The sequence below is a fragment of the Symsagittifera roscoffensis genome, chromosome 2, assembly GCF_963678635.1.
Source record: "Symsagittifera roscoffensis chromosome 2, txSymRosc1.1, whole genome shotgun sequence".
Lineage (NCBI taxonomy): Eukaryota > Metazoa > Xenacoelomorpha > Acoela > Convolutidae > Symsagittifera > Symsagittifera roscoffensis.
In genome coordinates, this window is record NC_087063.1 from 69245816 (window position 1) to 69271639 (window position 25824).

The following is a 25824-nucleotide window of genomic DNA, read 5'->3' on the forward strand; positions in this document are numbered from 1 at the left end:
AAACGAAATGACATGCTATGTTTCTAGAAGCGAAATCTATCTCTTTGTACTTTATACGGTTTGATTTTCAAAAACAATCTCAGATTTAAAAAAAATCCAGGTTTGAATTCTAAAATTCGATTTTTTTTAATGAAAATCATACCATACACGCTACATAAAGTACAAAAGGATAGATTTCGCTCCTTGTAACAAATCAATAAAGGCAAATAAGCTTCTTTCACCCAATTTGGAACGATTTCTAAGACGGATTAACTCTCCGCTTAAGCATTAATAGCGCGAAATATATCGCGAGTTAATTGTCTTAAATTTGCCCAAATGGCAAAGTTTAAACCCCCATAAACTTACAAAAAAAATTATCTTTCCAAATTTAACCTCAGGACAACATTAGTTTTCGAATGATACGGTAAAAAATGGCTAGTTAAAAAGACCAAAATTGTCTGAAGAAAAAACCACCCCAAGCAGAAATATTCCGCGTTTTTTCGACGCGCTCTCCCCCCTTAAAGTTAGTATATATTGTCGCCAAAGGCGCCCTTGGAAACATTTTTGGGTCCGCCAGCCAAAATTGGATACCTCAAAAAAAACAAAAGGGGGGCTTTCGGGTCGGCAAAAAGAATTTAATTGAGATACGAATTTCAACGCACATGAAATGTTTTCTTAGGTTGGTTGTTTAATTTCATCTTTTTTTCTGCACAACTTTGATTTTTGTTAATGTTTTTATGTTACTAATTTTGTTGAACCTCCCATCTAAGCCTACTTGCTTCATTATAATTGCGATAAACATTGGTATTGCAATCGGGTACTAGACTTTTTTCCCGTAACGAACTTTGTTCACAGAAGGGACAAATGGTAATCAATTTCGCCCCCTATCGCAATAAGAGGGGGAGGGGGGAGAGATTCGTTACAAGGTGATTTGAAAGCTTCCCACTGCTTTTTGAACTTTATAACATTTATATTTGAGCCCCGATTTTTCTAGTTGTGTTGCTGATAATAATATTAATTTTTAATTTTTAGTATGTTTTTGATTGTTTATTCGCAAACAGGTGTTTTTTTTTTAAAAATAACGGAACGTAGTAAGTACTCTTATATAGGTCTTGCAGATTTTTTTCTCTGGAAAAAAACCCTAAAGTTTCTTCACGCTCATTTTTGATTTTTTTGTCGTTTGACTTGTGAGATTTTTTTTTCAAATGCAGTAAATTTCCATGCTCCATGTTCCATGCAGAAAGGCATGCTCCACTATCAAACAGCAAAAGTGTAGAGTTCACGAAAAACGTGACCGACTTCTAATTTCGAAAATGGAATTTAAGCATCAGATTTCCCAACGAACCAGAATTTTTACCTATTGATCCAGTTTTCTCAATTTGGGTTGGTTTTAATGTTTTTAGTGTTTGTATGTATGTAGGTATGTTTGTTTTTATGTATGTGTGTATGTATGTATGTTTGTATGTATGTATGTATGTATATTTGCATGTATGTTTGTATGTATGTATGTTTGCATGTATGTATGTTTGTTTGTATGTATGTATAAATGTATGTATGTTTGTATGTATGTATGTATGTATGTATGTATGTATGTATGTATGTATGTATGTATGTATGTATGTATGTATGTATGTATGTATGTATGTATGTATGTATGTATGTATGTATGTAAGTATGATTGTATGTATGTATTTAAATTTGGATGTTTGTATGTATGTATATACGTATGATGTTTGTATGTATATATGTATGTATGTATGTATGTATGTATGTTTGTATGTATGTATGTATGTATGTATGTATGTATGTATGTATGTATGTATGAATGTATGTATGTATGTATGTATGTATGTATGTATGTATGTATGTATGTATGTATGTATGTATGTTTGTTTGAATGTATGTTTGAATGTATGTTTGAACTTATTACGTTCTAAGACCGAAGAGATCGAAAAAATTTGTGTCGCGACTTTGAGCAACCAAGAAGCTTCTACAAAAAAAACTACTTCGTGCATTCGTCTCTAATGTCACAATTTCGAGCCACCAAAAAACCAGACATGACGTTGCGTTCGAGAAGTGAATCGCCATCTTCGGTGACCCATTAGAGTTTTAAGACGCGTCTCTGTAAAAAAACTCCAGTTAACCGATGTTAAAGTACTAATATACGCTTGCCACGCGATTGTTTGCAAACTGATCAGAACCTTAGTGCAATATCCACTGAAAGGAAATTGGAACAATATGTTGGAAAACCTTAAAATTTATTGAGTGTACTCGTTTTTGAGTTTGTTTATAAAAAAAGTACAAATATCCTGTTAACAATAAAAATTTGTCAAGACTACTCACATGGGCGGATTTAGGATTTTCTCGAGCGGGGGCTGAATTTCAGAAAAAAAAATGAAAAATTTTGTTGACCTTTTTTTAAGTCAACTAAATTCATTTTCTGAGCTCTCTCAAACCACTACAAAGACCCTGTTTTGACTGAATTTTCTGCGCCGCAGACAAATTTTTGAAAACGAGGCCACACAAGTCAATTTTTGGAAAATTTTGATCAAAAAATTGCGTTCTTTTCGGAGCGCTCCACTCTTAAAGTTAATTTATATTGGCGGTCAGTCAGCCAAAAAAAAGATATCTCAAAATAGTATGAAGGGGTTACCCTTTGGGTCGGCAGGGAGTTAGGTAGAGTTACAGACTTGAGGAGAGTTGCCCCCTAAATCTGCCCCGGACTACTCATTAGAATGACCATAGAAAAAACAATCTGAAATAGAAAAAACTTTAAAAACCTACAAAAACCTCTGAAAATTTTTTCCTGACAACTATTTTGGGATCAATTTAAGTTCACTTTACTGCAATATCAAAACATTCTATGGAAGAAATGTGTTAAAATTGGTACCTTTATTCTTTTTCGCGAATAAAAACTGATTAGCTTTGCGATAGGAAAGGGTTTTGCAATCGGGTACAAGACTTTTTTCCCGTACACAAATTTGTCCACAGGACTCATCTCTTGTGTGTGCATGCGTGTTTTGTGTGTGCATACAAGTGAACATGAAAATATTCAGCTTGTGAATAGCTGAATAAATTCATGTTCTTGTCTTTTCGTTTTTTTTTCCATGAAAAGTCTTATAATTGTTCAAGCTCAAATTTACTTTTTCGCGATTTGTCTTACGGTTTTATCAAATTCATTTCTTTTTCTTCGTGAAAAGTAGGGAAAACTCCGCTATTGAACAGGAAAAATTTGAAGGTCACGAAAATTGTGTGTGCATGCGTGTTTTGAGGTTTGGGGGGACTTATCATTTTATATTAGTCTTAAAACTTTTTGAATTTATTTCGGCTTTAGTTTTAAATACGGTCTTCACTATCTCGCCATGTTTAAGCTTTTTCAACGTATTATTTTTGCATGATTAACGAGCGTAAGCTATATCATATATTACAACGCAAAGAAAATTTTTGAATTAGTTTTCCGCAAAGTCATTAATTTTCAGTAATTTTTTGCGAGGCCAAATTAAGCCTGTCTGTCTGTCTGTATACCTGCTTTTTTTTATTGTTTTGATTATGTCTGTCTACCCTTCTCCTAATTTTAAAACTTTCATCTTTCTATCTATTATATATTTAAATGCGGGTTTTACTATCTCGCCATATTTAGGTTTATTCAACGTTTTATTTTTGCATGTTAAATAAAAGAGTTTTTTCAATCAAAAGTTTACTCGTGCATTTTGAAGGGGGAGCGGGACAGTAGGGCTAATCAGAACAGAATTTTGAAATGTATAAAAGTTCATAATATAAAATCAAAATACAAATTCATAATTTAATATAGTATACAAATTCATAAAATATGGGGCGGTAGAGTAGAAAGGAGACAAAAATTACTTTGAAAATTTCACAGGTGGAGGAAAGGCCAGGCCAAGGTTACCTTCAGGGGTTGAGAGTCTTGCCTCCAAATCTCACTTCTCAAATCTTTGTAGTTTTTGAGATATGACGTTTTTTATAATTTTTTCAAAAAATTTTCAAAAACTTAGATTTTAAAAATTTCCAAAACGTTGAAGTTCTCATTCCTGTTGTTGGATATTGTGAGGGTACTCTTAGCAGTTGCGGATCTTGCCTCTGATTATGGCTGCTCAAATCTTTGTAGTTTTGTATTTATGTATGTATGTATGTCTGTGTGTATGTTTGTATGTATGTATGTATGTTTGTGTGTATGTGTGTATTAATAACATGGTAGAAGGTATTTAACTTAGGCCAGAAAACTGTCCCAGCAATTGTACGCAGGCACAATGCATCGACTTAATTTCCTTACTGGGATCTCGAAGAGGATAAGTTGAGCTATAACTCTTTGACTTTTGACCTATTTGCTTAGCGTTAGCTGGGAGTTGAAAAACTGGTTTTTCGATCGAAACGAAAAACTGTTCGAAAATGTAAGAAAACAGAGTAGGCTGTAATCTAAGAAGCTACAGTCTACGCGGTCGTCGACCGAATCAGCGAATCAGTAATTTGTTTTAATCAGCGCCATAAAAAGCAAGTTTATGATGGTCAAGATTGGGGTGGAGTTTCAGATCAAAACAAAACTCGACCAAAATTTATTGACGGAACTTTGATGCTCAAAAAAAACCGCGACATCATTTTTATTCTGGTAGTTCAATCAGTCTTTCAACCGTCCAATTATATATTTGACTACTCAGGTTATCAACAAAAAATCATCCAGCTTTCACTTAGATTATCAAGCTGTTCTAAGTTCAAGCTAAAGTTTTTTGAGCCTATTTTACAAGATTTTGCTCATAACAATTTACCACAATTGTTTTGCGATTTCACTTTTTGTTGTTTAACCTAAGTTGCACTTTTGCTCATTCTATCATGTTGAAGACTCGGTATGCAGAAAAAGACAAAATGTCAAATTCAAGTATTGTTTCAAAAATAGCGAAATGTTCAAGTTTAATTTCTGGTTTGAATGATGAAATATGAATATTTTTGTATGTCTTTTTTTAAATCTAGCTCTTCAACCTAAACATTTTCTTGCCGATGTTTTTAGCAGCTGTTTAATTTTCAAAAGCAAACAAAAATTGAAAACTAAAGATAGAGGAAGAAAAATGAAGCGTTTGCAAATCACAGCAATAATTTTGCGACCATCAGTTTTTATATAATGGCGCTGAACTCGAAACAGAGCGGCCCGCATCTCACAAAAGCGAAAACAAATAGATTTTCACTTATAATAGATTTTCGTGGTCTATAATGTTGTAAATATAATCGACTCCCATGTTACATTCAGACAACAAAATTGGACTTAAAATGGATTTAAATCCATTTTTTCTCACCAAAACAAAATGCATTATAATTCATTTTGAATCCATTATAATGGATTTTACAATAAGTAGGAAATCACATAAAAATGGGGTTTTTTCCATTTTGTTTCCCGCGACAAAATTTACAAGATTTTCTGCATTTATCATGTGAGTTATGAGGAAACTTTGCAAAGCGAGTGTACGGCCTAATCCGTTTCAAAACCTAAACTCAAGTTGCAAAAAGATTTTGTTAAGCTCTCCCCCTTCCCCTACTCACCAAACGTTTGCCCTTGGCTCCCCTTCAGTCCACCTAACGTTTGCCCCTTTGCTCCCCTCCCACCTGAACACCCGACACCCCCACCTGAACACCCGACACCCCCACCTTCCTCAACGCTAGGGGGGTAATGTTGAGTAACATAAAAAAGTAACAAAAATATCCCACACCCTCACCTTCCCCAACGCTAGGGGCGAGGGGGGGTAATGTTGAGTTGAGTAACATAAAAACAGTAACAAAAAAACCAACTCTAGCTTAAAACGTAGAAAAGACTTTATGTGAGTTGAAATTCGCATCTCAGTAGAGTGGAAAAAATGGATTATATTTTAGTTTTATTGACAGTGTCCACCTTAAAAAAGTATCGATTTTAATGAATGAAAAAAGATTTTGTTGCCTCAAAAAATAGTAATAAAATAATCCATTTTTAGTTGATTGTAATCGAGTTGTTTTTTTTGTTTTATTGACACTGACAAGGAACTTAATTATAATCTTTTTTTTTTATTCATAGAACTTCAATGCGGGATGAAATGAAGAAAAAAAACGGTCCAATACAAAACAGCCCAGTTTAAGATCGCCGGTGGGCGCGCTGTGCGCGTGTCGCCGCTTTGCGGCGATAACCGGCTCTAAATTTCGTATTAGGTCCTACCCTCTGTTGGCAAGCTCGCAACAGCTCGCGGCGATAACCGGCTCTAAATTTCGTATTAGGTCCTACCCTCTGTTGGCAAGCTCGCAACGATTTCTAAGACGGGTTACACATCCGCCTGCGCATTAATAGCTCGAAATATATCGCGCGTTAATTGTCCCAAAGTGGCCAAAATGGCAATCTTTAAACCCCCATAACATTACAAAAAATGATCACAGGTGAAATATCTTTTTAAATTTAAGCTCAGGACAACAATTGAATGAGAAAAAATAAGTTGTCAAAAATGGCGAAATAAAAAGTCGAAATTTGCCTGGAGAAAAAATACCCCGAGCCCAATAGTTTCGACCCTTTCTTCGATAGTCGGACTAAGATACTTTCATGTCGCAGCATTTCTATAGCTTTTGTAGAATTACTTGTTTTCAGTGTTTTGACTTTTTAGTTGCTTTTAGTATTCTGATTTAACTCTGCTACTTTACGTTGTTTTACTAAACTGTTTATTTTATTATTTTTTTTAAAATTTCGCCTAAGATCTTTGACCTATTTTTTTATCGGCTTAATAACCAAATTTTGAGTCGTTTCAAGGGAAACATTTTTTTTGTGCTCACCTCTGAATCGCACGAGATGAGTCAGGTAGTCGTTTTTCTGTTACATTAAGACTAGGCGATGATCTCACTTTGGTCATGAAAAAAAAAACAAGATATTAAGATGAAGATGGTTAGGGAAAATTTGTGAACTCATTTTGTTGGAAGTCATTAAGCTTTGTCATGGATGTGTATATGGACGCTTATGTGAGCCACACAACCGTGTTTTTGCTTGATGATGGAAGGCAACCGTTCCAATAAAAAGATAACCAATTTGATTTTGAAAACAAAGTGAAAGGCTTTGTGATCTTCAGGCATTGTCATGGATGTGTATATATACTCTCATTCGAGTCACCTAGTCGTTTTTCTGTTACATTCAGACTAGGTGATGATCTCACTTTGGTCAAGAATAAAACAAGATAATAAGATGAAGATGGTTAGGGAAAAATTGTGAACTGATTTTGCTGGAGGTCATGAAGCTTCGGCATGGATTTGTATATGGACTTTTATATGAGCCACACAGCTGTGTTTGCTTTATGATAGAAGATAATCGGGTAACGATAAACTTATCATAATTACTTGAAACTTGTTACAACTTAGTTAATTCAGAAGCAAGGCGTTAACTCGTATTTATTTTGTCCCCGTAATTCATTCCCAATAACTTTGTCTACTATTTTTTGAACTTTTTCTATTTTTTTCGTTTTCTGATTGTTGTCATTATTTTTTGATTGTTGTTTTTGGAGTTATGTTAAGTTTTAACTTTCTTCTTCAAGTGAGAAGGAATCAATAAGTAGCGCTATTGTGCAGGCTGTTATGAGAATGATGATTGGTTGTGGTTGATTTTGTCTACCTCAATTGGAAGGTGCATTTGGCTGCCATGTCTGATTTTTTTTTTCAGTTTTTCTTTCTTTTTAAGATCTCATTATGACTTCATCTGAGAGAGACGCTTTCCCGAAATTTCCAATTGATTCAAACCTGATAAACACTGACAAAACTAACGAAAGCAGCGCAGAGGCTCCACTCAGCTCAACGGACTAGACTCAGATCACCTTGAAAAAGTTATTTCCTTCTGCTTGATAAAATCAATAGTTTTCAAAGTGGGATGAATCCCTCAATAAAAGTGATACAAAATTTTAAATCATGTTTAATTTTTCTAGGAAAAGATCTCAGAGTAGATCTAAAGAAGCAAAGAAAAGAAGAGCCCAAATAAGCGAGTCGAGAAAGCGCCAGAAATTAAAACTAGATCTGCTTGCTGAAACAGCCAGACGAGAGACTGCTAATGGTTTCATGAACTACCAAATAAGCGAGTCGAGAAAGCGCCAGAAATTAAAACTAGATCTGCTTGCTGAAACAGCCAGACGAGAGACTGCTAATGGTTTCATGAATTCCAATCACAAAGAGACTATGGAGAAGGTCGATGAGTTGAAGAGCAGGGACTCGCATCAAGAGAAGACAATCGTTCTACTTCGAAAAAGCCGTAATCAGGTAAGTCTTTCATATCTTTGCAATTGCGTTTCAATCTTGGTTCTGCTGAGACGATTAAGTTGTTTTTTTTTGTTAAAAAAATACTAGAGCTCCAAATTCACATATGTTGAGATTTGTTCTGATAGGAATAAGTGATTTAAGATTCTCGAACTTTCATAACTTTTTGAATGGATAAAATAATTATCGGCCTGATTTTGTTTAGAGTGAAAGTGACCTATGTGTTAAAAAATCAGGCAAAAGATTGAAGATCACAGCTGCCACAAATGATATTTGTGCCGGCAATGAAGGCAGTATTCAGAGAATGAATCTATCGCGTTCACTCCACGAGACAATTCATTTCAAAGCTTTCAATTTACAAGTAAACAGGAAATCCATAGGTCAGGGTAGATTTGGACGTATTGTGAAGTGTTCCTTTGCTAAAGTTCAAGCAGTAGTTAAAGAGTGTCCTCCATTCTGAAGCAGGGATTTGTATTTGGATGCACAAACTGCTGCGTTGATACTCCAAACCCCTAAATCAGAAGACCAGAATTTTTTCTTGGGCCTCTTTGGGCTGTTGAATGAATGTCAGCTAGTTCTGGAATATTTCAATGGCGCATCAGTAACCGAGCCCAGGGAAAAGAGCATGACGAATAACTGGTTAGCACGAGCAAACGAAAACCTTAAAACTGTCCAGTTCTTGCACTGCCGAACTGACAAGAAATGTTTCTCTCCAATTAAACATTCTAAGTTGTTTATATCTTAGGCCTTGATATTGGAATTGATCGTTCATTGTGTGAGTTTTGCTGTCACAATTGTTTTCCTTGCTAATAAATCACGTGAATTGTTCTGATGTCAAAGTTGTTCTTATGTCAGAGTTTTTCTCTGGCGAATTAAACTCCGAGATGGATTATTAGAGGATGACAGTGATGAGGAAGAAACGAATAATACGGTTGACTTAACGCAGAGTGCAATTCTAGATACTCCGGCGAAATCAAAGCTGTTCTTCTCGACGCCCATTCAAACCGAAGTAAATTCAGATGCAGGCGATTCGATTGAGAGTAAACTTGAACCCAAATGGAACGGAGTCGTCAAAAGGCATGCAAAGGCGCTGAAAGAGATAAGGAAAATTGAGCGACAAAATAACGAGTTTTTGAGTGTCCTATCTCTACAGATCACTGGTGAACAAATTGACGTTTGTAACGTATAAACAGAAGCAGTAATGTTTCAGAACAAAAATCTAACGGCCCTGAAAGCTGGAGCCGATCCTGGGCTATTTGGAAGGTTGCCCGCAAAGAGATTTTTGGCAATAAATCTGAATGTTTGCTCAAATATGAAATGATTGGTCGGGAAGGGAATTATGGAAACTCCCGGCAACCCGTTGACAAAGAGCTGGAAAAGTGGTGAAATTAAAATACCCCCAGCAACCTGAATATGCCCCCAGCAACTTGAATATACGATGTACAAAAAAATTGATCAGCAGTTACGAAATTGGTATGATGATCTGGAAAAATCGTTGTTTGAAATAAGATTAGATCGATGTGGAGGCTACGGACTTTTTTACACCGGAACAGAGCCCTCGTTGCCACAGATTCTAATACGCCGGTTCCCTAAGTAAGAGCGTATCTCGAAAAAATTCCGTTACACCATGAAAACGAATTTAAGCAGATATCAATTTTTGAAAGAACTGAGAGGTGTAAAAACCTGCGAATTATGGTGGGGTCTGTTGGTTTTGCCAATCACTCCGGTGAGCCAAACTGTTCCTATAGGATTTCGGAGCATAAATCTTAAAGTTGTGTAAGACTTGTAGTAGTCAAGCCAATAATGCCAGAAAATGAAGTAAATGTGTTCTACGGCTCCGATTTTTTCGGAAAAAATAACTCCGACTGTTCTTGTGATTTTTTTTGGCTTCACGGTTCCTCAGAATCTTCCTCTACTCAGCTTCCTGTTCCATCATTGATAACTTTGACTGCGAAAGCAACTTCATATCTACGAAACGCTCATCGGACGGCACGGATTAGGAAAGCTAGGGCGCCACATAATTCTGAGCCGTCTAACAAAAAAATTTTGCTCTCAGATTTGAGGAGTCAGGTTTCGAGTAGTAGTGAAGAATTCTCATCTGAAGACAGTTTTTTCGAGAATTGTTCTCCGCCCATTGGCGCAGCAAAGCAGTCCAACTATCTCACTGACATGTCTCCCACCTTTCGCTGCTTTGAAGAAATCTCTCCCATCCCTAAAGATAACAGAACACCATCCCCGAGACCATCCCTTGAAGGAAGTGTTTGTACACCAGAATTAGGTATATCGAACATACTTACTTCCGACTCTGAATTGAATGACTGCAACTCAGATAATTATATTAGTAATTTTATTTTAAAAAAATTCAGGGTTTCGAATATTTTGGTCTGTGCTAATTCAATCAACGGACGTCATGCAACATCTGACGCAGAAGCAAGGGATTGGTTTCAATTGATTTGAAAGATTGCTAACGTCCCCAAAATTCCTAGCTACAAAAGAATAAAAATAAAAAGTCGTTTGTCTTCCAACGAAAAAAAAACGCCACGTCAAGCAGAGCGGCGATGGAGAAGAGTGGCAGTTAGATTTTGAGGTCGAGTTGAAGGAAATTGTTCAAGAAAACATTGAAAATATTTACCAGTACAATTTAGAACGAAACCCTATGACTGATATGAAACCTCCAGATTGTTTTGATCATCTTAAAAAACAATTGACAGTCTATTTAATTTTCAGTTCTGATAGAGTAAAAGTCATCAAGTCAGATATTAGGCAAATGTGGCCAGTTCGGCTTGCGATTGCTAACTTGCCTCCAACAAAACGATCAATGTTCCTAAATATTCTTCTAGCCGTTCTATGGTTTGGAAACAACAAGCCAGACTGGTCAGTTTTACTTCCCGACTATGAAGAAAGATTGAAATATTTTCCTTGCAACGTACAATTTCAAGGTAAAGAATATTCCTTGCGGTTCAAATGTGTTTTGCTGGTGGCTGACTTGCCAGCTCGTGCTTCATTACTCAATATGATTCAGTTTCAGTTTTACGGATGTAATGTATGTCTGGTTCAAACACAAGTAGACGAAGAAAAGGGAATCAGGTATTACCCGAACTTGTCGTTCAGAAGCAGAACAACAGAAATACATAAAGATCACATACAAGAAGTGCTGTCGATCAAATTAAATTCGTACAAAGGTCTTAAAGGAACGACCAAACTGTTAGATATAATAGATGTTTTGCCACTGACTGCTCCCTCAGATTGTATGCATCAAGTGCACCTGGGCGTTACAAAAGTTTTACTTCAAGTAATTGTCTCGAAATTGACAAAAACCAACCTGGTGAGAGTTCGAAGCATCATCGATGGAATTAGGGCAAGTATTTTTCAGCATAGAGCTTGTTTTTAAAACCTAAATGAAAAACCATTTCTAAAAGAAATAGTAGCTTACATGAAAATTTCTGTCAACGACTTGCAATCATGTTTTCCTTTTTTTCAGCTCACGAAAGAATTAAAAAGGCCTGTCAGGAAACTCGAAGACCTTGAATAATTCAAAGCCAATGAATTCAAAGTTTGGTTGCTCTACATTGGACCTGTTATCTTCGAGGGAATCATAGATGAAGATCTTTACACTCGTTTCTTGATGTTCAGCTACTCTGTTCGTCTTCTAATGATTTCAGCAGAATATTGTGATGAAAGTCAAAGACTTCTAAAGTCTTACCTTGATAGGACAGAAACGGCGTATACAAAGACTGCTGACTCAGCTAATTTGCATGCCGTCAGCCATCTTTCTGAACAAGTGAGAAATTTTGGGCCACTTTGGGTCTTTTCAGCAATGATGTTCGAATCGGCAAATTATCTTCTGAAATCGAAGTTTACTGGCACTGTTAATCATTTGCAGCTCATGATAGAACGATGCATACGAAATAATAAAAACACAGAGCAGAAATTTGTACTGATTCACTTTTTGATTTATGTCATCAGCTGAGAAGAACTTCCAAATCTTTCAAAAAGGGTTAGCAAGTCCATTGACTGTGCCGGAGAGTTTGAGATCGTTTAATTATTTTGTAGTAACCAGAAGTTGAACTCGTGGGAAATAACATCAATTTTACATTCTAGCGATCGAGACAGTTACGTTTCAATTACAGAAGAAGGTTTTGAGGAATATAGACAAGTTCACGATTTTTTATGCAGGATGGCGTTGACATGCTTTATATCAAGAAACTGGAAACTAAAACCTTATACAGGTGTGCAGATGCTAGAGTACGTGTAATTTCTTTTGCAGCAGTAAAGTTTAACGATCGGTATGTGGGCGAAGCTGTACATCTAATACCTTTACTAAATGTGTTTGAACATGATTAAATGTGTTGTCGCCTAAAGTTCTGATCAAGTTATTGCTGAAATATTCTTATGTTGGAAATATGGTTAAATTATTGTTTTAATTTTCAAAAATGTATGAAAATTTGTTTTGTTACATGGTAGTGCTCAGATGTATTTGAATCAAAAAAATTTGAGCTATTATTTTGCCTCCATTATATCTCTCTGTCTATTAATTTGGACTGAAGCTTATTTTCATACGTTATTAGGTCGTTTTTTAATTTTGATACTCTTCGTGTTTTTAACGAGGAAACGGTTACTTTATCTGTCCTGCAGATCGTTACATTACAAATGGAGTGGAGGTATGTTATTCAGTCTGTGTAGTGCTTTACTAAATGCGCAGTTTTCTTATTTCTGTTTTACATAACGCGTGGAGATGGTTTTTAAACCTAAAAATTTTTTTAGATTCCAAGATGTTACATTTGTTATGTATTATTTTTTAAATTGTTCAAAGAACTTATATACAAAGAGTTCCACGAAATTTGAAGCAATCACCTATCTGTATAGTGAGGCCCTGTCAGGATACTTACGGGAGATGCAAAAATCTTCTCCAAATTTGACTGCTCAAATCCCTGTATTTATCGAGACATGAAGTTTTTTGTGATTTTTCAAGTTTTCAGAAAACACTACTTAACCAGGTATTTAAAAATGAAAACTCTAACTCGCTCTTTCAATTGAAGTCTTTATCTCAGATTTGGCTGGGTAGTTTTCGAAAAAAAGTGAAAAAGACTCAAAAAAAGATCAGAAATTTGACTTTTCCTAAATCCAACTTTCTCGAGTAACGCATGGGAATAGCCTGTTTTTCACATCCTGGTTTGTAGATTGAAGATTTCCGCACCTTGATTTTTTCAGATTGAAACCTTAAAATCAGATTTAGCTAGTTCTTTTCCAGAATAGCGACAAAACTTCTTAAAAACTGAGAAAATTTAAGAAACAATTTATCCGATGTCCAAATCAGCTTTTCTAAAAGGTCAGGTTTCAACAGATCACACAGGAGAATCTGAGCACCATGCTAGTTTTAAAGAACTATCAACCTCAGAAACAGCACGTTAATTTTTGAAAAACTGGACATTTTAAATTCTCGAAAAATCAGGGCATAGCGGCTTTCGCAGGAGAGATTCGGATAACTAATTTTTTTGTTCTTTCGGTTAAACCCCAAATCTCTAATTTAGCAGAGTAGTTTTTACGAAAAGTCAAAAAGTTTTAATAATAAACCAAAATGTCAAAAAATGGGCTATTTGAAGCAGTAACTTTTTTCTACCAAATTTACGGAATAGCCGCTTGAGAAGGATAGATCTCCATAATTTGTTCTATTGATTGAAACCTTAATCTCAGATTTGTGCATTTATTATTTGAGAAAAAAAATCAAAACAAACAGGCCAAAAATCCCCCAACTGATACTTTTGAAGGCCGTAGAACGTGAGGTAAAATGAAGAGAGACTAGCGAATTATGTAGGCATTAGAAGAGCAGCCAAATTTCCCATTGGTACGAATTTTTAAACATAGCCAATCGAAAATTGAAAAAGAGTAATGAACGCCAGTAAACATTAAAAAAACACACTGATTTTGCTGAAAATTATCAACTTTCGATTTTCAAAAAAAAAATTGATGCTCTTTAAGCTCTTTGAATTTCTAGAACGATTTAAGAACGGCGCTTTTTTATAACACTAACCCAATTTGAGAAAACTGGATCAACTTGAGCATTTAATATTTGAGAAAACGAAAAAAATTCAAAACAAATAGGTCCAAAATCCCCCAACTGAAATTTTCGAAGGCCGTAGAACCTGAGATAAAATGAAAAGAAGACGAGCAAAACGAGCATAAGAGGAGTCGATTTTTCTATCGGTATATTTTTTTTAAAATAAAATCGGCACAGTAATTTTTGAGTAAAATTGAAATTTCTGCAAAATACTACAAAGCGTCGCAAAAAAAAAACGAACAACTAATCCCATACATTTTCATAATACACGAGAAAATTTTTAAATTCTCGAAAAATCAGGGCATAGCGGCTTTCGCAGGAGAGATTCGGATAACTAATTTTTTAGTTCTTTCGGTTAAACCCCAAATCACTAATTTAGCAGAGTAGTTTTTACGAAAAGTCAAAAAGTTTTAATAATAAACCAAAATGTCAAAAAATGGGCTATTTGAAGCAGTAACTTTTTTCTACCAAAATTACGGAATAGCCGCTTGAGAAGGATAGATCTCCATAATTTGTTCTATTGATTGAAACCTTAATCTCAGATTTGTGCATTTATTATTTGAGAAAAAAAAATCAAAACAAACAGGCCAAAAATCCCCCAACTGATACTTTTGAAGGCCGTAGAACGTGAGGTAAAATGAAGAGAGACTAGCGAATTATGTAGGCATTAGAAGAGCAGCCAAATTTCCCATTGGTACGAATTTTTAAACATAGCCAATCGAAAATTGAAAAAGAGTAATGAACGCCAGTAAACATTAAAAAAACACACTGATTTTGCTGAAAATTATCAACTTTCGATTTTCAAAAAAAAAATTGATGCTCTTTAAGCACTTTGAATTTCTAGAACGATTTAAGAACGGCGCTTTTTTATAACACTAACCCAATTTGAGAAAACTGGATCAACTTGAGCATTTAATATTTGAGAAAACGAAAAAAATTCAAAACAAATAGGTCCAAAATCCCCCAACTGAAATTTTCGAAGGCCGTAGAACCTGAGATAAAATGAAGAGAAGACGAGCAAAACGAGCATAAGAGGAGTCGATTTTTCTATCGGTATATTTTTTTTAAAATAAAATCGGCACAGTAATTTTTGAGTAAAATTGAAATTTCTGCAAAATACTACAAAGCGTCGCAAAAAAAAACGAACAACTAATCCCATACATTTTCATAATACACGAGAAAATTTTTAAATTCTCGAAAAATCAGGGCATAGCGGCTTTCGCAGGAGAGATTCGGATAACTAAATTTTTTTTTCTTTCGGTTAAACCCCAAATCTCTAATTTAGCAGAGTAGTTTTTACGAAAAGTCAAAAAGTTTTAATAATAAACCAAAATGTCAAAAAATGGGCTATTTGAAGCAGTAACTTTTTTCTACCAAATTTACGGAATAGCCGCTTGAGAAGGATAGATCTCCATAATTTGTTCTATTGATTGAAACCTTAATCTCAGATTTGTGCATTTATTATTTGAGAAAAAAAAATCAAAACAAACAGGCCAAAAATCCCCCAACTGATACTTTTGAAGGCCGTAGAACGTGAGGTAAAATGAAGAGAGACTAGCGAATTATGTAGGCATTAGAAGAGCAGCCAAATTTCCCATTGGTACGAATTTTTAAACATAGCCAATCGAAAATTGAAAAAGAGTAATGAACGCCAGTAAACATTAAAAAAACACACTGATTTTGCTGAAAATTATCAACTTTCGATTTTCAAAAAAAAAATTGATGCTCTTTAAGCTCTTTGAATTTCTAGAACGATTAAAGAACGGCGCTTTTTTATAACACTAACCCAATTTGAGAAAACTGGATCAACTTGAGCATTTAATATTTGAGAAAACGAAAAAAATTCAAAACAAATAGGTCCAAAATCCCCCAACTGAAATTTTCGAAGGCCGTAGAACCTGAGATAAAATGAAGAGAAGACGAGCAAAACGAGCATAGGATGAGTCAATTTTTCTATCGGTATATTTTTTTTAAAATAAAATCGGCACAGTAATTTTTGAGTAAAATTGAAATTTCTGCAAAATACTACAAAGCGTCGCAAAAAAAAACGAACAACTAATCCCATACATTTTCATAATACACGAGAAAATTTTTAAATTCTCGAAAAATCAGGGCATAGCGGCTTTCGCAGGAGAGATTCGGATAACTAATTTTTTTTTTCTTTCGGTTAAACCCCAAATCTCTAATTTAGCAGAGTAGTTTTTACGAAAAGTCAAAACGTTTTAATAATAAACCAAAATGCCAAAAAATGGGCTATTTGAAGCAGTAACTTTTTTCTACCAAATTTACGGAATAGCCGCTTGAGAAGGATAGATCTCCATAATTTGTTCTATTGATTGAAACCTTAATCTCAGATTTGTGCATTTATTATTTGAGAAAAAAAAATCAAAACAAACAGGCCAAAAATCCCCCAACTGATACTTTTGAAGGCCGTAGAACGTGAGGTAAAATGAAGAGAGACTAGCGAATTATGTAGGCATTAGAAGAGCAGCCAAATTTCCCATTGGTACGAATTTTTAAACATAGCCAATCGAAAATTGAAAAAGAGTAATGAACGCCAGTAAACATTAAAAAAACACACTGATTTTGCTGAAAATTATCAACTTTCGATTTTCAAAAAAAAAATTGATGCTCTTTAAGCTCTTTGAATTTCTAGAACGATTTAAGAACGGCGCTTTTTTATAACACTAACCCAATTTGAGAAAACTGGATCAACTTGAGCATTTAATATTTGAGAAAACGAAAAAAATTCAAAACAAATAGGTCCAAAATCCCCCAACTGAAATTTTCGAAGGCCGTAGAACCTGAGATAAAATGAAGAGAAGACGAGCAAAACGAGCATAAGAGGAGTCGATTTTTCTATCGGTATATTTTTTTTAAAATAAAATCGGCACAGTAATTTTTGAGTAAAATTGAAATTTCTGCAAAATACTACAAAGCGTCGCAAAAAAAAACGAACAACTAATCCCATACATTTTCATAATACACATGTTTTCAAACAAGACCTAAGATAAGCCAAAAATAAAGCAGCAACATAAGCATTAGGGTGTTATGCTTAAATAAGCTTAAATTTGATAAAATTGAAATATACCAAAAGTGCCACCAAATGAGCACTTTTATTTGCGACTTAGCTTAGAAAAAAAATCTAAATAATCCACCACGCTTCGTTTGTGTATACAATTCTGAGCATAATTTACAAACAAATCAAACAATTGAGCTGAATCTGAAGCCTCAACGAGAAAATGAAAGTGATCGTTATGATGAGGACAGTAAGGAAAACGAAAAAGGTCAAGAGGGTGAATGGATTCCGGATACCAGTCGAGAGGCAAAATTTGAAAAAAGAACCAGAAAAAAATCAGACCTGAAATCACAAAATGCAAAAAACATATCATTAAAAATATTTATAAACATAACCACACGAGACGAAAGATCCGGGCGTCGAAATATGTATTTGATATCACTGAATTTTATAAATTAAAGTATTAAAGATAAAACAGAAAAAAATTATCGAGTGTTGGGATCATTGTACGTCGAGTTCATGCAGAGGAAATACAACTATTCCACAAGCTTTCGGGCATAAAAACCTGCCCATGAATCTAGATGCTACAACGATATATTCAAACAAGTAACGAATAATCTCGAAGATGAAAACTTGAACAAAAAAAGAGCAATTAATCAATGATGCAGTTAACTTATTGATTGATTTGTAAATATTTAGTAGAGCCTAATGTATTCAAAAAACTAAAAGTAGCCTAGGATATTTCAAAAAAGATGAGATCTTTAAGTTCGACTAAAGAGAAAGTTTAAAAACAAAAAGATAAGGGAAGATATCGGATACTAATTGAACGATTCGAGCAACTATTCTATCTTTTTGGGGTTTAGGGCTAACTTATTACCTTAAGGGCTACCATTTACAATTTAATTACATTTTTTAATAAATCTACCTCATTTCAGCTGTTTGTAATTTTGGTTAACTTTGTTACAATTCTAGTGAATTTGAGTCTTTTTGTTGTTTTCCTAAATTTTTTCTCGTTTCGGAAACAATTTTGGAAATTTTAGACCCACTTCTGTCGTTTTAAACCTATTTCTGAGACTTTGAAACCCCAGTCAGTTTTAGAGCTTTTAGTTAGCCCCAACCCCAAACTTAAAAGGCACGAATCACTTTTTGAGACCAGCTAGTCCTTTTTTGGCAAGGACCTCAACGAGTCATTTTGGAATGTCACTTTCTGAGAAGCATTTTGGCCATGTCTAAATTCACTTTCTGGTCGAACTTTCTCAGAATATGACTGTGCTAGGACCCTAAGCAATAAGCTGTAAATTGAGTTCGTCGCGATAAAAAGGCATGAGAAGGCGGAGCTAATTCTGCTGACTGGCTATGAATTACCACTGTCCCTACAGAAAACCCATGACGGGGAGCAGTTTCTCTTACACGATTCTGATCCAAGAATAAAATCGGATTTATGTGTTCGCCACGTTACCTGGGTTAGACTTACCTACTCCATCAGATGATTGATTCTACGTATTCTACCAAAATTAAACTATGCGCGCTGTAGTTGAAGGATGGATGAAACCTCTTGTTTACGCTCTTTTAGCGACAAAAAGAAAAGGAATCACAGCATTGTCGCCTCCTCAGTATTCTGCAGAACAGCTACCCATCGGACTCAATAACAGCTATCAGCATCAGTGCGCTCAATCTCAGTTTTGTTTCTTTTATGAGTCAAAGAGTCTGACAAGACACACAATCGACAGGCAATACTCACAATTATAAGACTGATCTTAAGTTTCGTGAGTTTATTCGAAATTTTCTCTCAACAGCATTTCTAACTGTCGAAGGCATACCCGATGGGTGCGAGCTTCCCTAAGGTATAGCAATTTTAAAAAGCCAATATATATTCAACTATTTCGAGGACATATATCATTAGACTTTTATCTCAAGGACGATAGCAGCTCATGTAGGATCGACAGAGAGTAAGGGAGTTGTCATCAACGAGTACAAAACGAGCTTTCCCGCATTAAAAAAAGTTGTAGTAGGGTGGCACACGAGTTTCGTAAAAACAGTGAACAGCAAAAACCCTTTCTTTCCGAAATTCATAAAGAATTACTCAAGGCCGACATTTTTTTTCCAAAAAAAAGCGAACGAAAAGTAGCCTGACCCAAAAATAATTGATATCAAAATTCGACAAAATTAACTAACATGATTAAGTCAAATCAACTCAACAATATCATTGGGGTTTTGAAAGGATACAAAATAATGTTTTAGTTTTCTGTTTTTATATTTATACAGCATTACCAAGGAAAAAAAATTACCACTATTTTCCTTGATTTATTAAAACTGAGCTGGTGTCGATTTGAAACCGAATAAATCATGGATGCCGGTGATGGTGTGATTTTCGTTTTCACCCATGCCCAGTTCTCGAACGTTTGCACCCGGTATATCCGTTTTCATGTTTACCCAAGTTTCAATGTTTTTCGGAAAATTGGAAATCTTTTTTGTGTTGCCAGAGTTTGAGTCTAAGATAATTTTCGGTTCTTTGATCTTCAATTACGCTCATGTTTGATGTTTTAAAGCGCTATCAATTTTGTCGCCGCCAAAAGTTCAGGCCAAAAAATTCAAATGCTTTGGCCTGGACTGTTTTGTATGGGCTGTTTTTGTTTGGGACTATTTTGTATTCGCACCAGGGTAGATAAATATATGGCAGGATAGTGTAAAGTAGAATGGCAAAAAGTAATTTTGAATAGGTTCGAATGTCATGGAACCGATAAAAAGCAACATCGATTTCAATTTACTATAATTTTTCATACAAAGCCAGCACGCTGAAAGAACAAAAAGTTAGGCTTAAACTAAGACAACTTCAGTTAAAAGTCTGAAAATGTTAACTCATGAGCTTCGTGACAATTGTCATTTCCTAAATTAACAATTATACCAAGCAATAATTATATCGAGCAATTATTATGCCTAGTAACGCTTATACCCATTAACTTGCTGAATTCCATCCTAGTAACGCTTATACCCATTAACTTGCTGAATTCCATCTCTTCCATAAATTATTTTAATGATGCACACACATAGCACTTCATGATTACACATCCTCTAATTATGAGTCAGCTACCCGATTTGAATATAGCTCCTTTTTCAGACGCTCAATTTCAAGCTCTTGTTCCTGAATTTTTGACGACAAGCGCACGACAAGATTAGACTGCGACATTTGAGTTAAACTGCTCGTATCTCCCATTCCGAACTCATCCAAGGCCGTTTGTTCACGACTCATCACACCCGAATCTGTTCCGAGTGTACTCACTCGGCTTGGTTCATTCATTCTTTGCACGTCCGATGAACTCTGATAGCTACTATTATTGCTGTCTAGCATTGATTTCAAATCTTCATTTTCTTGCTTGAGTTCGAATAGCTGCAGAGATAGGTTTTGTTTAAACTCCGCCATTTTTCTTTGCATTTGCTTACTCTTGCCTTTCGCATTTTGCTTCTACACAGGATATATCACTCTTTTTCTGACAAACTCACGTTTAAATTTAAGAAACTAAAACTGTACATACCATTTCATTTAGTTCTCTTTGACAGGAATCAAGTGCTTCGGATTTAATGCTAAGGTCCTGGAACATAACACAAAATCAAAGCGAAATAATGGTCAAAATTCCAAATCTCTGTTCATTTCACTCACAGACTGAAGCTTTCTTAGCTCTGTTTTGATTTTGATGTTTTCTGTCACAAATTCGGTATTTCGCAATTTCAGGTCATCGCATTGGCCTGTCAAGTTTTCTACTCTATCCTCCAAATCTAGCTTGCTTGTTTCCAGCCATCCAACCTGTTCTCTGAGCTGATGAATTTCTGACAACAGCTCTCGATTTTTGTTGTTCAGAGTCTGAGCTGCCAGTCTTGGAGTTTCTAACAATCCCGCCGAATTGGACCTGCAAATTGCAACCGGTTTGTAGTTTCAGTTACATTCTTGCTTCTTATTTTTTTGTACAGCAGAATTCGTTACTATACTAGTCAATCAAATCCCATGACTAGCATCTTAGAGCTCATTGTCAAGTCTGATAGATATTAGAACAATTTAGAAGATATAAGAAAAAAGTTACTCTCTGAATAACCTCGGAACTTCCTCCAATATTGCTGAAGATCTATTGAGAACAGAAAATAAGAGTAGTACAGATCAGCATTAGACTAAAATGTTGCATGAAACTATCTCGCTGTAAATAGACAGCGTGACAAACAGGTGTACTCAATAACAAACTACTTAAAAGAAAAACAGATCCGATCCAACTCAAATTATTCGGAGAAAAAACAATCAAATTGAAAAATATCCATTCCCATAATTGAAGCAAAAACCATCAATGGACACAGGACACATATTCAATCAGAAAAATAGATACGCCATCCGTGCAATTAACCATTTAAATCTGTCAAAATTTCTGTCCACAACACTCAACTCAAAGACTTCAAATTATATTTTAAACATGCAGCTCTCAATTCAGCTTTAGGATAAGAGTATGAGCGATTTCACTCATCGCGTACCTGTTGAGATGAGAAGCATCATTCACTTCATTATTTGGAGTCTTTCCTTTTTTCACAGATGCTCCATTTCCCATTAATCTGAAAGAGGTTTTTAAAATTAACATGCAAGACCATAACTTGCAGAACAAGAACAACCAATACACTGAGCAGGAGGAATTAAAAAGTAAAGATTGTGTTCAAAATTTGACATTATATTTACAACCAATATTTAATTTATAATCACGCCTCACATTTTTTTTACCACATACTGATGAAGATTTGAACAATAATACAGCACCTATCAGATAACATCTGTTCCCAGTTACCATAGCTTTAAATATATTCGGGACGACCAGAATTCCGGGAATACTTTGTCTCGTTTTGCTCATTCTTTATTGAAGTGAAATTAAATTCGCCAGGTAAAAAAGCCTCATATCATAAAATGCTTGAAGTTCTTAAGCCTCCTAAATTCGGTATTCATTTTTTGCTTCATTTGACTAAACTTGAAGTCAATTCCGTCCAAAGACTTATCAAAATTACTTAGACCAATTAGAGGCTGGGTAAAATATATATCTATATGGATCATTATAAGCTAGAGTTCGATCTCCTTTCGGTTTCCCGCCTACTACCATTTCACTGCTGCTGACTTCTTCCCACTTTCTGAGACAAGTTGATTTTATCTCCCAAACTCAGTGCCATGCCTTGGCTTTTCGCCCTCAGTCTGATATGTCCAGTCACTGGAGCATCTGGACTCAGTTTCTCAATTGACAGGTTAGCCAGTGCGTCTTCTCCGAAGATGGATCTGGCATGGAGGTTTGCGGCCATGAACCCGCAGTCGCCTGAGAGTGCTTTGTCTGGGGTGAGACACTTGAGGTTGGTGGTGGCACACAGATGCCGAAGGTATTCTCGCAGATCAGTAATGCTCGTGTTAACAGACACCTGAAATGATGACTTTATTTAGATATGCAGCTCAACTTGTCAGCAAAAATAAAGCCAAAATAATGATTCCAACTTTCAGCTTTCTCACAACGAAATAGCTAGGGCTGAACATGTTAGAAATAGTATAGCCAAAAAAATATTCGCTTTCTCGCAACTTTAAATCTAGGAATCTTTTCCAGTTTCCCACCCTCACAGAAAAATTTGACAAATAAGTTGACTTTACTGCAGTTTGTGTGCACGAAACACTGTGCAAACTTGCTCGCACTCACAAGTTTCGTTATCATCTCAGTAATCTATATGAAGTTTGGACGAAGTTTTTCTCAAACTTAACGAAAACGATCGAAAAAATTCCAGGGTACCGCGGAAAACAAATTTGCAATACAACATGCCATTATTTGCAAACTTCTAAATCAATTGGGTCAGTAAGCTGAATTTGAGTATACAATAAAACCGTTCAGAAGTCGGCCAATTGCTCGGTAATGAATCTTGTCCAAGTGTACCTTTCTCAAGTGCCTATAACGTACCTTGTTCTCCCACTCGAACTCTTGCCACATCTTTCTGAACTCCACGTCTGTGCACGACGCCGGAACTATGTAGTCCATAACGTCGATGTGGATATCATTCAACACCACTACACTGTGGGTATTGTTCACATCATACACAATATTCCCGAAAATGATTCCGTTCTCAGTCGAAGTCACTTTCACGCTCGCCTTGATGTTGCAGAAATCCAAGGGTCCAATGTTAACTGCAGTCGGCTTCTCGACGAGCTTCAGATCTCCAAGAGTCGCAACTTCGACTATCAAGTTCTGTAGAGTGTCAGAGGTCTGATTGACGACAAGAATATCTAACACGATATCGAATTGGTTTACGTTGACATACGCCTCAGCGTATATTGGGTCTGAAAATCCTGTCAATTGGGTCACTTTGTTCAACTTCGTGTTAGAGAAGTCAACTTTGTCCTTCTTGGAGCTGGAGCCTACAGCTTGGAGCAGAGATGCCTCAAAGGCGTTCTCTTTGTTCGACATATCGGCTCTGGTAAGAAGCTGACCAAAGTTTATAGCGTCATCAGTTTCAACGGCGACTAACTTCTTGTCCAATGCGGCTACTTCATTGGCTTCCTGTTGCTGAATAGTCGCAAGCATTAATTGCAAGCTGGACCTGCAGTTCTCACCAAAGATGGTCGACATCATTTCTGAGGGTTCTGAGAGCGCCTTGAGGCATACCGCAATTCGGTCCACGTCATCATCGGATATATTCTTCTTGGGCAGCGATGATTTGCCAAAGTGCAAGATTGTAGTCAATGTTAGCATGCACTCTGCTACAAATCGATTTTGCTTCTTCGGATCTTGTACCATAGACACGTACTTCAAAGCCATTTTCGTCAGACATGTTGCCAAAGAAGCGCCGACAAAAAAGTTGCCTTCAAACAACATATGCCTCAATGGGGGTCTCTCCGGTTCTTTCTTGGACGAGTTTTTAGATGCTGTATATGCACTCTCTGAAGCATACGTTCCCATATCAGTAACTCGCTTCTGGGCATAACTCGATTCCTCTTCTTCGTTGTGTCCATCTCCGCTATCCAAGTCTTTTCTCAGTTCCGATTCCAAAATAGGAATATCGCCAAGGGATTTTGCGATTGCGTGCATGGAACCTTGTATCTCTTCAATTGTAGAACAATATTCTCCTAGAATCCATACAGCTGAGCGGAAAATGTTTGCATTTCTCACCGTGTTGAACTCCGTCAGCAACTTTTGAACCAGATTGTTTTTCAAATTCGGGAATCTCTGTACAGCTTCTCGGACATACACAAGAACGTCTTGCGCAGCAGCTTCATTTTCGTCTCCAATAAGATCCAAAAGAAGCGGAATTATAATTGGGTTAATATCTGGAAACTTAATTCCACATTGATGCAGGGTTCGTACTAGAAGCTGTCGGTACTTCCCAACATCGTCTTGGACTGCAGTTCCTGCGCTTGCTAGAGTCTTCTGGACTTCCTTCTTTAGAACCAGGACCAGCTCCTCGACGTTCCTCGAGGAAACCAGATCCAGGGCCAATGACAGGGTTTTGCGACGAACCTCCAAATCAGGAGCAGAGAGGACGCGCAAGATATCCATTACTAATTCTTGTAAGATCCTCTCATGATTCGGATCATCTTTTAGATCAATCAGACGATCCAGAACAATCAGTTTAACATTGTTGTCACTCTCTTTCACAATCAGTTCTATGTAGCATGAAGCCGCAGCTTTAACAGCTGTCGGAGCTCCCGACAGAGTCACCAGGGTTCCCGCTGCTTCGTATCGCACAGCTGCACTTGTTGAATTCAGGAGGTTATAAATACACCTGATGAATCTGGCTCGCTCTGCAGGGTTACTAAAGCAAACCTTGTATATAAGCTCAACAATCACCAATTGAAGGATATCCCCAAAACTGCTGACTTGGTCGATGCAAGAGTCGAGATAGTTCAAAGCTTTATCCGTGTCAGTTTGGATCAACATGATAAAAGCATTTCGTTTGCAGGATAAATCTTGCTCGCCTTCCAAGTAGTTGAATATCAGATCAGGTGCGTCCTGGATCAAGAAATCGAAGTTTTTGTAAATTGTGAAAATTGCCAGAACTGCGTTTCGTCTGACATACGAGTGTCTGTGTTCCAAGCATGCTCTTATGGCCGGCATCAAAGGTTCCAGAAGCTCTGGTTCCTTCAACTTGCACAGAAATCTCAAAACCGATCCTCTGATGTACTCATTCGGGTGGTTCAGGTCTTTCCTGTAAGCATCACAGACAAGAATAAACTCAGGCAGAAGCTTCCCATCAGATGAAGTTTTCGGAACAATTTCGAAGAAAATTAGAAGCAGTTTCTTCACTTGATGGTCTTGACAGGGCAGTGCAAATCGGATAATTGTCATCAGAAGACCAGGAAACTTTTCCCCATTAAGCATCAATCGCATGACCTTCTTGAGTGCTTCAGCTTTTTTCTTAACATCTGCGCTTTCAAGCTCTTCTTTCAAGGTCATTTCACTTGCTGCTTCACCAGATGCTGGCGCTATCAACGTGTAGCAAATCTGCTCAGTGGCTGACATTTTGCTTA

General features: G+C 36.2%; 2 protein-coding genes across 2 annotated transcripts in view; both read right to left on the bottom strand.

Moving 5' to 3' along the window:
• The window catches only part of LOC134840350 (F-BAR domain only protein 2-like), a 284611-nt gene that overhangs the window by 37766 nt on the left and 221021 nt on the right, over positions 1 to 25824 (bottom strand). The window lies entirely within an intron of this gene.
• On the bottom strand, positions 21989 to 25820 carry LOC134840339 (coatomer subunit beta-like). The gene is made up of 2 exons (XM_063856101.1): positions 23261 to 25820; positions 21989 to 22736 (listed from the first exon to the last, which is right to left on the bottom strand). The coding sequence occupies exons 1-2, from the start codon at positions 25814 to 25816 to the stop codon at positions 22431 to 22433; spliced, it is 2862 nt and encodes a 953-aa protein (XP_063712171.1). The 5' UTR covers positions 25817 to 25820; the 3' UTR covers positions 21989 to 22430.